The sequence below is a fragment of the Thermochaetoides thermophila genome, assembly GCF_000221225.1.
Source record: "Thermochaetoides thermophila DSM 1495 unplaced genomic scaffold scf7180000011820, whole genome shotgun sequence".
NCBI classification, from domain to species: Eukaryota; Fungi; Ascomycota; class Sordariomycetes; order Sordariales; family Chaetomiaceae; genus Thermochaetoides; species Thermochaetoides thermophila.
Window position 1 is genome coordinate 792,302 of NW_006383036.1, and position 14,825 is coordinate 807,126.

The following is a 14,825-nucleotide window of genomic DNA, read 5'->3' on the forward strand; positions in this document are numbered from 1 at the left end:
AAAGAAAACGAAACTTCTGACCAACTCTAAAGGAACAGCTCACTCTGCCTCTCCCTTTAGTGCAGCATCCTTGGCGCTATCATCGACATCCAACACTCTCGCTTCATCCACTCTTGAGGACTCCCTCCTCTCCAACCTTGGAATCCTTCCTGAGTCCTTCCGTTCAAATTTTGGAGTTCTTCCAGAGTCATTCCGCTCCAGTTTCGGAGCCTTCGAATCCTGCTTTTCCAACTTCGGTCTCTTACGATCGTCATTCTTCTCTCTCTCCTTGCTCGCCTCTTCATTTCCCTTCTTTTCTTTCTCCTCTTTCTTTTCTACTTTCTCATCCTCTTGTTTTGCTTCCTTCTCTTCCACATGATTCTTCTCATCCTCTCCCTTAATCCCCTCCACCTCTTCCTTGCTACGTTCTTCACTCTTGTTCTCCGCCTCCACGTCCTGGCTATCACACTCTTCCTTCTTTTCCTCCTCTCTCTTCTCCTTCTCATCATCACCCTCTTCACCTTCATCATCCTCTTCATCCTCACTATCACTAATAGCCCAAGGATCAGGTCTAACAACCTTGATCTTCACCAGTCCCTCCGTATCCTTATCTTCCTCCGAAACTTTGTAATAAATCCTCAGCCCGACAACCGCAACCGCGTTCCACGGCTCTGGCTCATCATCGCCAGAAGGTCCCGGCATAATACCCGGCGGAGGGGGCACTGATTCTAGTCCAGGTCCTGGTAGCACAACTTGAGCTGGCCTGTTGAGGCCGCCTGATCCAAGTTTCTCACTCTCCTCATACGCCTTGACGTGCTGTTCTAGCTCGGTATCGGAGACGTCAGACAGTGATGGGAGGCTAAAGTCGTAGTCGGAGGGTGAGGGAGATCCGTGGTCGCTGAATTCATCCTCTGATTCCTCCGGTTCCGACCTGTGGGTAGCCTGGTCTGCTTCGTGAGTCGACTCGTGGTCTGGTTGATCACGCGTATGAGGTGGCTTGTGAATTGACTCGTCTGGGTGTGATTCAACCTCATCTTTCGTCTTGTCATGGTCGTCTCGGTCATCTTGTCTGCCCTTAGAAGCACCCTCACCGCCGAGCAGACCCTCGAGCTCTGACTTGAACGCGGAAATGATATCAAGGGCTTTACGAAGTTTGGCTTCGAGCTCGGGTTGATCAGCCTTGGTCGCTCTCTTGCTACCAGCAGGGCCTTTATCTCCAGAAGCCTCGTGTACAGGAACCTGAGAATCTTTGGGAGAAGCAGGCTTGTCTTCGGAAGGCTTTGATTCATCGCCTCCTGTTCTCTCAGCAGCTGTCTTGGTGGAGCAGGCGGCTTCTTCAGTTGAGGGCTCTACTGTATTTGGCTTTTTGTCCGTAGTGTTGCTCTTAGCTGACAAGATTGCCGACTCGGGAGTGGAAGGAGCTTCCTCACTTCTTTTCTCTGGATTTTGATGGGCCACATCCGCTGCTGGTCGACTCGAAGAAGAGGGTGTCGCTTCCGCGCCCTCAGAAGCATTTGACGCTGACTCTTGCTCGTCATCCACGCTTTTTGACTCATCTGTTGTCACTTTTGCAGGTTTCTCCTCATGGGACTGTTGTTGAGCAATGCCGGCCTTGGTCTCCGTCGACTTCTCTTCTTCATTCCGGGTATCTGCGGAATCATTGCCATCGGATTGATGTTGATTAACAGCCTTGTCGTCCTTCTCTTTCTGAAGTTGCTCTTGTTTCTTGTCGACGATCTCCTTTCCGCTGGGCTCATCTTCCTTTTCATCCTCGGCCCGCTTAACTTTCTTCGCCATCTTTTCTCTTCTCTTACGAGCTGCCCTTTCCTTGGCTGCCATGCGCTTGTCATGGAGTTTTTTGTTCAACTTCTTTTCTACCTTCCTATCGCGAGCTTTGGTTTTCCATTCCTCTCGGGTTTTCTTCCAGCTCAGATAGTAGTCTTCTTTGCGTCTCTCATTAAGCTCCTTGCGCAGCTTCTTCCGCAATTTTTCGCGCTTTCGTTTCTCATAGGCCTCACGGGCGGCCTTTTCTTCTTCCGTCTCGACAATCCGAGCTTTGCTATGGGCGATATCGTACGCAAGGCCGATGCGCAGCAATTTCTCCCGACGTTTTTTGACGTTCAGGCGGACAACTTCTTCGGGGGGCAAAAGTCCATCGACGCGCGTGGCATCAAGCTTGACAAGGACAGTGTACTCCCCGGCCTGCAGCTCAAGTTCTACATTGCAAGATCGTGTCATAAGGAAGTTTGTGTGCGTACGAACCAGGTAGTTTTCTTCGCCCGCACGGTGAACGCGGAAGGCGAGACCAAACCTGTACTGGCCTTCAAGCCCACGGAAATACCTGCTGTCCAGCTGCGAAAGAACGATCACGACGGAACTTTTCTTGGCCAGTGTGAAGGAAAACTTTGTGTGGTGGTACTCGCGTGCCCACGGCACGTTGAGAGTCGTCCACATCGAGGTCACTCGCCACTCGGGGCCAAACAGTCGGGTACGATCAAAGGTTGTAAACTTCCGCAGGAGGTCTTTGTACGACATCCAAAAAGCTCCATCGTCACCGAATCGGTGATTCAGCTTCTTCAGCCATTCCGGGGTCCACTCCTTGGAGCCATCACCTAATGGTTTATCAGTCTCGCTGCTGAATCAAGAAGGAAACAAAACTCACTCCAAGCCCCCTTCCACTCCCCTTTACCCCAAGGATTCTTGAGTAAAAGAAGCCGCTGGCCGTCGATCTCGACAGCACGCATAATCGAGTATGCATGATGCTCCTGAATGCCCCTTCGCTCTCCCCATCCGAGACCCCTATTTGTCTGTTAAGTCAAGTATGGGACAACTTTAGGCGATTTACTTACCACAAACCGGTCGCGCAACCGAATAAAAAGTCCTGGTTGACCTTCATCAGCTCTTCTTTCCAGAAGTACTCCTTATCAAGGATGTCAGCCGTAAACAGCGACGTAGTGACGCCGCCAGTGAGATCCTCTATCCCTTCACCGACATAACCTCCCTCAATCGCTGCATAGTCGCCATGGGCTTTGGCGTAGGCCTTTTCCAGCAACGGGAGCCAGGTTTCATTGGGGTGAGCGCATTGCGCAAAGTACAGAGCGCTGCTGCCCGACTGATACGTCTTGCGGTAGATTTCCTCTGTGTCCTCATCGCGCTGGACTTTATCCCAAAGGATGCGGTCAAGGTTGCGGTCGCCATTCTCCGTAAAGGCCTGGTCGTAGTCTGGTTTGATGAGGTAGAGCTGTTTCGATCAGCATATCAAATCCATGGTAAACAAGACAGGAGGGCGAAGACGAACTTGGTCGTCAATGATCTCACTGAACCACTCGCCATCGCGATGGAACACAAACCCATACACGCCCACATCCGGATCTTGAGCTACGCAGACCCTCTCAATGAGGCCCGGCTTGTTGCTCAAGGTACACAGAGCAGCCATCAACCAACAGTCGCCGTTATGGCCCTGACGAACATCGTTCGCGCTAGGTCCCTCAATGAAAAACTTGGGATCATCAAAAATTTCTCCAACCCTCTTGACAGACTGGGGTTTGAGGTCGGCACCAGGCCAACGAGAGCGACACCTTGTGCCATACCCATCTGCAAATTCCGTGAGCCCCGAAGTCTCGGCCCCCTCTTTTTTCTCACCACCGGCAGCCTGGTCCTTTCTGACGTTCCGAGTCTTATTAGAAACACGACCCAAGTCTCCGGATCCTCGAACCCCTCGATAATAGCTGGTTATGCTATCCTCCGAGTCGCTGTCCGACGGGTAATAGTAGTCGCCTTTGTCATTACTCAGCGACTCGAGACAGTCGCGGCGGCCAGTACGCAGGTCGAAGTCGAGGTCGAAGTGTGGGTCACGGTACTTCTGGTTCACTCGGCGGCACTCACTAACGATCTGGGCGACTTTGGCCTTGCAAAGGGCGGCTGCTTCCTCATACGACCTTGTCGTCGCCGTGGTCTCGCCTCCAGCGAGGTCTTTAGCCGCGGAGCGTTTGGCAAGCTTTTCTGTCAGCTCATTCTTGGGAAGCAAGGTAATGGCTTCCCCAATGTCAGCAATGTGTTTGTGATTTTGATAAAATATCGAACAAATACTTCAATGACGGAAAAAAATGAAGCGATCTTTCGTCCAACTCAAGCGCTTGTTTAGGATAAACCTGCCTTTTCCTGGTGCCTTGGTGGTGAATTTCTCCCAGAATTCATCGACTTTGTCCTGCGGTGTACGCAGGGGATTAACTCCCCTATTGGGTATTGTCATGCCTGGAGGACCCATGGGCATAGGACCTGGGGGCCTGAAGCTATGACGAGACATGGTGTGCTGCAGGTGTTCACTGTATACAATTGGGGGAGGGTCTTCGGTCTATACCATGTTCTGGAAGATCCAAGAATCCAGAAGACCGAAGTCAGGGGATGACAGATATAAACTGTACCCAGTGTCCGTAGCCTGGAAATCACCGACGACACTCATTACACTCATTACGAGCTCTAGCACACATCGTAACACCAGGCAAAGCTTACGCCTTGCATGCCTAGAGAGCTTCAGGATCCTAACGAAGCATCATTGGTGCTTTTTTTTCTTTTTAACCCCCAATATGCATGCAGTGAGATCGCCTGTGCTGCATAATGGGTTTGGTGGGCACCCAGCTCTGCCAACAGCCGACCTGTGTAACAGCAACGCATTAAGAAAGCCAGGGTCTGGATTGCTGAGAATGGGGGATACAGAATTTGATACCGTGGTTGAACACCCAAATTTCCCATACATTGGTAAACTAATAGCCAACATTATGGGTTTGCAGATCATGAAGTGACCTTGTACCTACGTACTACTGTGCCCCTCATCACCCTAACTTAAGAGATATGCTGCTATTTATACAAACTACAAGCACATCGTAACCTATTCTGCATATCTTCAGCAACCAGGTTCATCTTCCAGCTCCGTCTTTTATTCCCATCCCCTTTAAACGAGAATTAACGCCCCGTTTTCCGACTGAGTACGGGGAATCTGGCGATCATCACTACTGCGCGTCCAACCCGACTGGCACCGAACTCCGAACGGGCGAATGAGAATTGCAGGACAAGATGCAGGTGTTAGGGCTGACGCGTGGGACGTCGGATGGGGCAGTGGCGGGAGGGTGGGAAGACATTGGAGGAAGAGCAGCGTGAGACCACATGAAACCGACTGCTGCCTGGAGCGTGCTGACTGAGAGCTGCATAGCCTATAAGTTCCAATTATCTAAGTAATAGAAAAAAAGTGGTACTTTTGACAAAAGGCATACAAAAAAGTAATCCATCATTACAGCCCAAAGGGGGAAACAGACTATATACACCCAACGTCAAAGCTGAAAAAAAAATCGCAAAACCCATGCCCAGCAGAAGCAGCAATATGTGCCAGCCCAGGCAATCAATGCGTAGTACAACCCGGACAGAAAAGTAATCTTAGATATACACTCTACAGCATAACAGCAAACCATCAACCCATTACCTTCCTCAACTTTCCCCTCCCTAAGCTTGTACACGCAATCCCCGGCAACAGTCTCCACAAACCAAGGGCGAAACCCAGCTAGTTATCATCTATCCCTCGCGCTCAAGCTCGCAAACGCGTCGGGACTATGCCTGCCATTGGACCACTCCATGCCCAAGGCCATCATGCTCTCCCTACTAGCATTATACCGCCTAGGCTGTGGAGTCGCCATCATGGTTCCAGGCTGGTCTTGAGAAGGCTGTGACGCGGCAGATGACGCATTCTTTCCCGAACCAGCACCTGCAAACGGGTTTTTGCTTCCTGGCTGGGGACTAGCGGGGGGTTGCTGCTGGTGTTGCTGCTGATCTTGGGGTTGTGATGGCTGTTGCTGTGGCTGTTGCTGCTGCTGATTCTGAGCCTGCAGCCCTGCCGGCTGGGGAGCTAGCTGGGGATAGTTGTACAAGGCGAGGATAGACGCCTTGTCAACGACCCGCTGCTGCGGTTGCTGCTGCATTGGCTGTTGTTGTGAATAGTATCCTGTCATCTGAGGAGCCAGGCCCATCACCTGCTGCTGCGGCAGTTGTATCGTAGCTTGGACGGGCTGTTGCAACTGGCCGGTCAGTTGCGCCTGTGGCTGGACACCGGGCGTTGTCGCCGCCTGCGCAAAAAACGGGTTTGATGCCGGCTGTGGTTGAGGTGTCGATGATGCAGTGAAGTAGTTTTGCTGTGATTGCTCCGGAATTTGCGAGAGACTCGGCGATTGGAGACGCGTGGGTGACCGAGTGAATGGGTTGTTTCCGTAATTCCCGCTGCCAAAAGGCGTCGTGTTCACTGATAATTGTGGCTGCGGTTGCGGTTGCGGTTGCTGGGCTGCAAAGAAGGGGTTGTTACTGTAGCCAGTAATTTGCGGCTGCAACTGCTGCGCATATAGTGACTGGTTCCCATTCGGCATCATTCCCGAATATCCCTGGCTTGTTGTCGGGAGCGTCGCGGTCAAAGGAGCCGTCAATGGTGGTTGGTACAGGGATCCAGTGTTTTGTGGATGGATCATCCCTCCGGTGTGGTGAGGGAAGAGAGGCTGGGATGCCGGCGCGAGGGACAGATTCTGGAAGGCCTGATCGAGAGCTGACGGGGCCGGTGGGGGTACACCGAATGGGTTCGTCGACAGGTAAGGATTCTTCGTCTGCAGAGTGCCGGTGGACTGGGTTGACAGAGGTTGCGGCGGCGGAGGAGTGTCGAGCATATCAAAAGGATTCGTGCTAGCTGGGCTGATGGGCCGGGCGCGCTCCGAAACGACGTTAGATGGTGCGCTGGGGGTCAAAGTCCTGGTGACTGGCAAAGTAGCCGACCGCGGCGGGCCTGTGAGAGAAGTTCCCGATCTCCCGCCTGCTAAGTTGCCTTCACCAAGACGGATTAGAGCTTCGACAGCCTTTTCCAAATTGCCACCGACTCCTTTCAGAACCATGGCGTTTCGCTTCTCATCTGTAAATCCCATATCCCGTAACTTTGCCAACTTCTGCTCAGTATCGTCCTTCTCGGAGCGATCATCGCGATCAACTCTGGCACCAAACACTCCAGGAGATCTCGGACGGGGCGGTGGGCGAGGAGGAACCTCGCGAGGGCTAGTCGGCTCATGACTAGACTTTTTGGACCGCCCACCAAGGGGGAAGAGCGAAGAGGCGGAGCGAAGGCCGAATCGACTGGGCGTTTTCGGTGGGAGAGGAGGAGGGCGCTCGTCCAAGTCGATATCACCCTTTTTGTTGGTAGACAGCGTACGAGTGACATACTTCTGGCGGATGAAGCGCTCCATCACACTGTCCATCTCTTCGGCGTCGATGGGAACGGGTGGTTTCTTGCCCTCGGGGTTGTACAGCTTGTTTGACATGATATTGCCGACCTTCTTCATGTTCTGAGACGAACGGGATGCACGTTAGCTGGGCACACGGTACTAGCACATGGGGATACGCACGTCAACCTGCTCGTTGCTCCAGCTATCCATGCTCAATGATTTCACCTTGGAGATATGGGTGCCCAGCTTGCGATGGATAGTAGCACATCGCATGCAGAGGAAGATACCCAACTACGTCCGACCAGGCCCATGTTAGTATCAGCGCTTTACGCGTAAGATGGCAGGCGGCATCGAGGAAGATTCACGGTTGCGAAGGGTCGGGAGGATAGACGCACGCTCCATGATGCCCAAGCTGGAAGCAAGTCGCGTTAGTTCATCGCTCATACAGCTTAGATGGCGTTAGCTTAGAGATACACACCTGGATTGGGTGCTTGACAATCCGCGCAGCAGTTGTTTCCGGGAAGCTGAACCAACTCCTGAAGGATCTTCTCGTTGCGCGCCTGCTGGCGCTTCGAGAGGGCCGACATGGTCACGAAGAGGCGGGAGGTGGCCCGTCAGATAGTGCGCGCTGAGATCGAGAGCGACGCCAGATGCGACAGGATGCCAGAAACCGAGAGGGCGGGCCGACGTAGACGAGATGTGCTCTATGTGATGGTCGGAGGTTGGGCGAACCAGCGAACTGGATGGACTAACGAGCCGGTCAATCTCCTTCCACGCGACCGTCCCGCCTGCTGCTGCAACCGAGACTGGAGAGCAGGGAGCAGGGAATAAGAGTGGGGATTTGGGATGTCAATTATTCGCCCTTCGGTACAGATACACGCGGCCACGCGACGAACCCCAAATCTAAGGCCGAGGGTGCAAATCACTCGATATGAAATTCTGAAAATTGACAAAAAGTCGAGTTCACAACAACACATGCAGACAAATCCGATCCTTCGGGGCAGCGCGACGCTGCCCCTTTTCGATTTTCACCTCCTGAAAGTTTGCAGCTGAGATCGACCTTGAGCTTAGCGCCAGGGGACAGCACCAGGGCATCGACTCTTGGCGACTGTGGGGTTGCAATACACAGCGCAAGTACCTGTCTGGTACCAATTAACTGCACATCTTGTTCAAAAGTTTCAACCATGATCGCCATAGATCATGCTAGCAAGCTTTGCAGTTGGTTTATGTAAGACTATATACTACTCTATCACAACATTGTACTTGTCTTTGTCCCAACTTTGTGTTATGTGAGGCGAGGATGTTCAATCAAATGTCTTTCCTATGTACCATAGCAAAAACCAAGACCTTCAATCCAACGCTTTGGAGCGCTCGGACGAGTGCCCAGCCCAAGATAACCCAAGTGGTTTCCCACGGTTCCAGGACCCGATCTTGGTTTTGGGCGTGGTCTGTGCGGGGCTTGATCCAGGGTTCTGGGCAACGATTTATTGTTCGTCATTACTTCAAAGTCTTTTGGTAAAGTTTAGGTGTTCAAGCTCCTGAAGCATGGAACGCAAAGATGTGTTGTTCAAAACATTGAGAATTCCAAGAATCCATTCCAAAACTTTTGGACCAAATAAGAGCCTACCGATGTCTGAGTTGGTGTTGAGCATGAGAACGCCAGCAGCTTCTTGGCAGTAAGATGCCAAGAAAGCGGTGGACAATGGCAGAACCTTTCCAAAGCATGGCTTCCATGAAATTTATTTTCTAGTATATGATTATCCCATTTGCCATTTGCGCTTCTTAGTCTCTTTGACAACAGCCTTGACAACAACTGCACTTTCGCGAAAGCAATGGCCCAAGGAACACTCAAGAAGCTGTCAAAGCCTACAAAGGCTAAGGCAAACCAAAAGCCCAAAAAGGGCGTCACCAAGCCCCAGAAGCCCAAGCTCAAGTCGACCGCCGATAAGGTTGCGAAGAAGCTTACTTTCGGCCTGGTTTCCCGCACCGAAGAGATGTTGGGCGAGCGCGCCGGTCACCTCGAGCTGATTGGGAAGGGCCGGAAGAAGGGAGAGGAGCAGAAGTACAAGGGTGGTTCGAGGAAGTTTGGCTAAAAAGGAAGAAAATATCGCCACCTTCAGTGCAGGAGTTCTGCGAGGACATAGGGCTGTTTACGCGCAATGTCAAGAACCAGCAGCATCAAATACCTCAAATTCTCGACAACTTCCCCCTACAACGACAATTCCGACTCTCTCCCCTCGGCGACAGCAGTCAACACTTCTTTGACAACCGCCGCATCTCTCTCCACGTCTACCTGCCAGCTGGCTACAGCAATCCGCGCCGCTTTCCGACCTTCCCACATCGTGCCGCTCACGAATACCTTGCCTGTACGGTTGATGCGGTCGACTAACTCTTCATTGAGCTTTTTGTCGCGTGCTTTGAATAGGACGATCATGAAGGTGTTCTCCAATGCCGCCGCATCGTCATTTCCCTCTGGCAGCAGCTCATAGTGTGAAGAGTCGCGCACAAACGCGGCAATAATTCGCGCCAGTCGCACCATCCGGCTCAGCATTGCCTCGATGCCCTGTCTGCCTTCGCTGAGGAGCACTGCGTAGACGGGCAAAGCGCGGAAGCGCCGCGAGTTTTCGAGGCCTATGTTGAGTGGGCTGGGAATGGCAACAGTGGGATCGACACCTTGACTGGGAGATGCAACAAGATACGCAGCGTTGGTGTTGCGGAAGACTTGAGTCAAGATGGAGAGATGGCGAGTAAGAAAGATACCATTGTCGTAGGGCTATATATGATGCCATTTTGTTAGAACAACGTTTTCTTCCCTTTGGCTTGAATGTGACCGTACCACGTTGAGAAGTTTGTGACCGTCAGCTGCGATGCTATCCGCGAGCTCTAAGCCCGCAACCTGAGCATGTAGTGCGAGGAATTCCTCTTCTTTAGGAAGAGCGCGGGCAAAGAGTCCAAAAGCTGCAGCATAACAGACGATTAGTATCCTTTTCAACAGACATAGCACTACTCAGAACGTTACTTACCACCATCAACATGCACCCACGCCCCATATCGATCAGCTAGACTCCTAACCTTCGGCATATCCAGTACGCCCGTGCCAAACCTCCCCGTATTGACCTCCCCAGCCCCTACAACCACCACACACGCAATCCCTTCCTTTTGCTTCCTCTCCAGCTCCTCCTCCAGCTTTTCCAGATCAAGCCTCCAAGGCTGCCCCTCCATACCAACATTCTTCACACTCTCCCTACCAAAACCCACTAAACTAGCCGCTTTCAGCACCGATGAGTGCGGCATACTCCCCAACACAGCAAACCCCCTAACCCCCGCCCGTCGACAAGCTTCCAGAACCCCCAGATCTGCCACAGACAGCTCCTCCCCCTTAGATCCCCCTAACCTGCGCGCAATCGCCCCCTCCCTAGCACACGCCAACCCCAGAATATTACTCGCCGTCGCGCCCGTAGTGAACGTCCTCCCCTTCCAAACCTCCCCCGTCACATCCTTTGGCTCCAATTCAAGTAAGTCAACCACCATCTGCAGCGCCGCACCTTCCACATACGTTGACGCCGAATGCACCATCCCCCCTTCTGAAATAGGGAAATGTACCTGCACGTTCTGATCCACCCCACTAACAATGTTATCTGCTGCCTCGGCGATAGGGAGGACACCGCCGGTGACAAAGCCGAAGTAGCGGGGGGAGAGAGATTGCCTGTTCAGGGAGGGGAGGATGTCGTTGAGGATGTGCTCATGTGTCTTTTCTGGACCACGGGGAGAGAGGTAGTCCAGGTCTGTTCGAGAGGGGAGGCGGAGGAGGAGGTTAGCTGTGAGCGCTTGAGGTGAAGGGAGGATTGGAATGTCATTGTTGGTGTTGTTGCTTGGGTTGGCGTTGCTTAGGATTGGGGTGCCGGGAGTTGTGGAGGGGTTTGTGAGAGCCTTGCGGAAGCGGGTGTAGGCTGTGAGGAGGAAGTCAGCGGTAGGGGTAGGGGGAGAAGTTGTTTGGTCTGTCATGTTGAGATATGTTGGGTTAGGCAATGTGCTGTGAGATTGTGTCGGTAGAGGGCTTGTAAGCAGCAGTGTTCGAGTCAAACAATAAGATAAAGTCGAGGTGGGTAAAAGAGTAGAACCAAGTTCACGCCCTGTCAGTGACATGTGCATTAGTAATCAATACTCTATAACTCGAAGTCTTTCCTCTCATCAGATGTCACGGTTTAGCTTCATGTACTACTTGAGGCTGAGATGGCAAAGGCGTGATAGATTGCGATAAAGCCGAAGATTTGGCAGAAAAAACACATTCCATAGGAGTAAGGGTACCAGCCATTTAATCTGTTCTCAGGGCAGGCACTTCATCCCTGTTAAACTTAAGTCATAAATTCAGAAGTAAGCGTAGTTAAGAAAGCAGGCTACGATATGATTGCGTTCCTCATCCGTAGGCTCAAAGATAATTACGATCCATACTTTCATGACATCTACATAGCCGTCCCCTATCAATCACAAATCACCTTCTCCCAACTCCCTCCTCTGAATCCAACCAACGCCACACACCTAGACACCTCTCAAGAACCAGGGAAGCCAATTCCACAGATGCATGCCCATTAGGCCTATAGTCCAACGCCAGCCCCTTGATTACCTTCCTAACCGTTCCAAATCATTGTCACCTAGAATTTAGATCAAGACACCATCTCCCTCCTCTGCCTCAGCGCTACCATCATCCTCGTCATCCCACTGCAGCTCGGCAGCAACTTTCTCAGCCTGCCTCTGGACCTCAGCCAGTCCGCTTAGTTCAGCCACATAATCCCTGCTATTCAGAGCCCGTTTGACGAACTCCCAGCCTTCCTTCCTGTACGCGTCAATGATAGATTTGCTACAGGCACTGCACTGAGGGTACGATTTGCCGTGGATCACAATGTTCTGCCAGGTTGAAAGAAAGCCGCGGATTTGATGAGGAATGAGACCTAGTGGGTGGTCCTCTGGGTCACGGGCGTAGGTAGTTGTTGAACCCGGAGCAGGAACGGGGGCTGGGGCGTGATGCTTCTTAGGATGTTGAAGCAGGCTCGAAAGGAGCTCAACAAGCATGGCGGAAGCGATCGCTGCGACACCGGGGCGTGTAACGGTGCATTGCTGGTCGAGGGTTTGGTCCTTGACAGACTGAAGAAGGTGTTAGTGATGGCATTCTGGATAAATCACGGGTATGAACTTACGTTAGCAGCAACGACCACGTCATTGCAGAAGTAGCAGCCAAGCGTCTCCTGACTTCCATCTTCAGGTTCTGCTCCATGCCGCATAACAACATAGGTGTCGAATCCCAGAGCGGCGTTCATAACGATCTTGTTGGCCGCCTTGCCCATGACTGTAGGCAGCCATCTCGACTCGCGTGTGTCCATGAGCAAGAAAATTGCATCATGCTCATCCACCAACTTATGCAGAAGCTCGAAATCTCTCTTCACCTTTTTCTCGTCCAGGATCGGGTGCCCAAGCATAGGAACAGAAAGCACATAGCCACCTGCTTCGACGCCGGGGTAGATCTCCTTAAGAGCTTCAGCAGCCCGCAGTGCTTTGGGTTTTCCGCCTTGTAAACAATCTTGGAAATTAAACAACGGCTGCCGAACTGGGTTCGAGAAAGAGACAGCACCGTTATCGACGAACGTGATCGTCCTCACGCCCCATCCCATCAGGTTCCGAGAAACATAGCTCCCGAGCGTTCCAGCACCAAGCAACAGGCACTTGGTGTTTTTGATGCCATCGAGATTCAGGTTAGGAGCCAAGCGCCACTTCATAAGCTTGAGGTTCAGGTCAACCGCCTGATCTGCAAGTCGAGTGGGGTTCATATGATCCGCTAGGTTGGCAACGCGAGCCCTCAGCTTGTTGTTAACATCTCTCTCCCAGCCCGTTACATTCGGCATCTTCTGTGGCGCCGCCTGATCCACTGTACCCTCCATCTCCAGGGGAAGAATGATGCTTCGAGCTTCATGTCTCTTAGCCTGAGTATCTCGATAGCAGAGGATGTTTACTTTCTTCAGGCGATATCTCTGCCTGATCAGGACCAAAAGATTGCGAAGTGGCCAAGACGGTGACTCATCATAATTGGAGGGATCTACAAAAGCGACGTAGCGGTCGGCCTCGTCGGTGTTGTTGAAAAAGCCATTCTCGAACTCGCGGAGTGAAGCGATTTCCCAACGGTAGCCTAGGTCTGCGGCATAGTCGTCAAGAAAGCTCTTAGCTGCGGCATCTCTGTCGCGGACCTTTTTGGCGAGGAAGAAGCCATGCTCAGCTTCATTGCTAACAACATAGCGCCACGTCATGACAGCATCAACCAGTGCCGTGCTTTCTTTTGAGTCGAGATGCCCGATTGCGCCAACCCGCTTCCACGGAGGGTCCGAGTGAAGAGCTGGGAAGGCAAACCAGTAGGTGAATCGGTATTTTTTCAGATCAGCAAAAGAGAGGATGGCAAATGAAGAGAGCAGTGACGGAACCGAGTAGATCGTACCATCTTGGATTGCCTCCCATATCTGTGGCTCCCGTTAGTTATGTTTGAAATGAACATGCCCGACATCATTGACTTACCTGGCGTCCAAGATCGGTGATCATCGCGTTCTTGTCAATATTTCTGAACTCCTCGATGGTGTTAACATTCTTGATGTATCCCTTGGCTCTGCACATGCCAGCAGGGACGCTATAGTCTTTGTTAATTCACCGTTCTTTATCAGGCATGAATATGAAAGGAGTGACTAACTCATTGCTTGTGAGGGCATTCCCGCGGATCTGCATCTTGGTGCTTGACTCTGGATCAGCCTGAGGTTGTGGCTCGTATAGCCCCAAGACAGGGCGAGCCGAGTCGTCTAGTTTGTCATGGTCCAGCTTTAACGAGAACAGTGCCGAATAGAATGGCAGCTCGATCTCCGAAGAGAACGGCACAAACTTAAGGGCCGACATTTTGGCAATGAGCGTCGTCAGCTGCGCGTTGGTTGTTGGTTGTGGGCAAAGAACTTAGCGCGACCGAAGGAATTGCCAGGAATCTTTATCGACTGGAGAGGATATGTCGTATAGCTATGACCAGGGAAGAGTTCAACCCAAACGCTTCATTAAGAGCAAAGCACGGATGCCACTGGACAGTGTAGACCCAACAGATCACTGATCAGGCTGGCCAAGCTGGAAGTGGTAGCAGCCTTGTGTAACCGTTTGGTCGGCAGCTGAACAGCTGTTGTTGAAATCGTCAAGGGTTGAAAGCAACAACGACAGTCAGTAACAGGGGTGTACGTGAGGAAGAAACCGGCCATTCACGCGCGCGAGATTGATCACTGCTATATATGTCTAAGCTGTTGTCGGAGCACAGTACGGTTCTGACTGATGGCCAGCAAGGTCACTGGATCATGGCGACGTGGTCAGATGTTCAGGGAAGTGCTGGCAGTTGGTTGGTCGGCCGAGCTGATTGTTGGTTAGTTTGAGGTACGTCTTTACAGACCTGTTGCAGTGCTGCAGTGGTCTGCTGTAGCCATAGTCATGGGATGGAAGCGACATCCAAGGCAGCACTTGTCTGTGGATGGTGGGGGCGGGGCAGTGAGCTTAGAGCTTGCTACCCCGCAGATCACTTTCCAGCCCGAGCCCCTC

At 52.1% G+C, this 14,825-nt stretch overlaps 5 protein-coding genes across 5 annotated transcripts; 1 reads left to right on the forward strand and 4 right to left on the reverse strand.

Moving 5' to 3' along the window:
- Positions 1–39: 39 nt before the first annotated feature.
- CTHT_0052240 (calcium-dependent cysteine-type endopeptidase-like protein) lies at positions 40–4,285 on the reverse strand (the record flags this gene model as incomplete). The annotated part of the gene is made up of 5 exons (XM_006695501.1): positions 40–2,591; positions 2,642–2,778; positions 2,829–3,220; positions 3,278–4,014; positions 4,078–4,285. 5 exons carry the CDS (start codon positions 4,283–4,285, stop codon positions 40–42), a joined length of 4,026 nt encoding a protein of 1,341 aa, XP_006695564.1.
- A 1,255-nt stretch (positions 4,286–5,540) lies between these two features.
- Positions 5,541–7,810, reverse strand: CTHT_0052250 (uncharacterized protein; the record flags this gene model as incomplete). Its single annotated transcript, XM_006695502.1, has 4 exons — positions 5,541–7,343; positions 7,404–7,514; positions 7,619–7,635; positions 7,702–7,810. The coding sequence occupies 4 exons, from the start codon at positions 7,808–7,810 to the stop codon at positions 5,541–5,543; spliced, it is 2,040 nt and encodes a 679-aa protein (XP_006695565.1).
- A 1,245-nt stretch (positions 7,811–9,055) lies between these two features.
- Positions 9,056–9,316, forward strand: CTHT_0052260 (uncharacterized protein; the record flags this gene model as incomplete). Its single annotated transcript, XM_006695503.1, has 1 exon — positions 9,056–9,316. The coding sequence occupies one exon, from the start codon at positions 9,056–9,058 to the stop codon at positions 9,314–9,316; it is 261 nt and encodes an 86-aa protein (XP_006695566.1).
- A 116-nt stretch (positions 9,317–9,432) lies between these two features.
- On the reverse strand, positions 9,433–11,228 carry CTHT_0052270 (uncharacterized protein; the record flags this gene model as incomplete). The annotated part of the gene is made up of 3 exons (XM_006695504.1): positions 9,433–9,996; positions 10,060–10,181; positions 10,247–11,228. 3 exons carry the CDS (start codon positions 11,226–11,228, stop codon positions 9,433–9,435), a joined length of 1,668 nt encoding a protein of 555 aa, XP_006695567.1.
- A 654-nt stretch (positions 11,229–11,882) lies between these two features.
- CTHT_0052280 (putative autophagy protein) lies at positions 11,883–14,150 on the reverse strand (the record flags this gene model as incomplete). The annotated part of the gene is made up of 4 exons (XM_006695505.1): positions 11,883–12,365; positions 12,419–13,726; positions 13,782–13,890; positions 13,951–14,150. 4 exons carry the CDS (start codon positions 14,148–14,150, stop codon positions 11,883–11,885), a joined length of 2,100 nt encoding a protein of 699 aa, XP_006695568.1.
- Between the last annotated feature and the right edge of the window lie 675 nt (positions 14,151–14,825).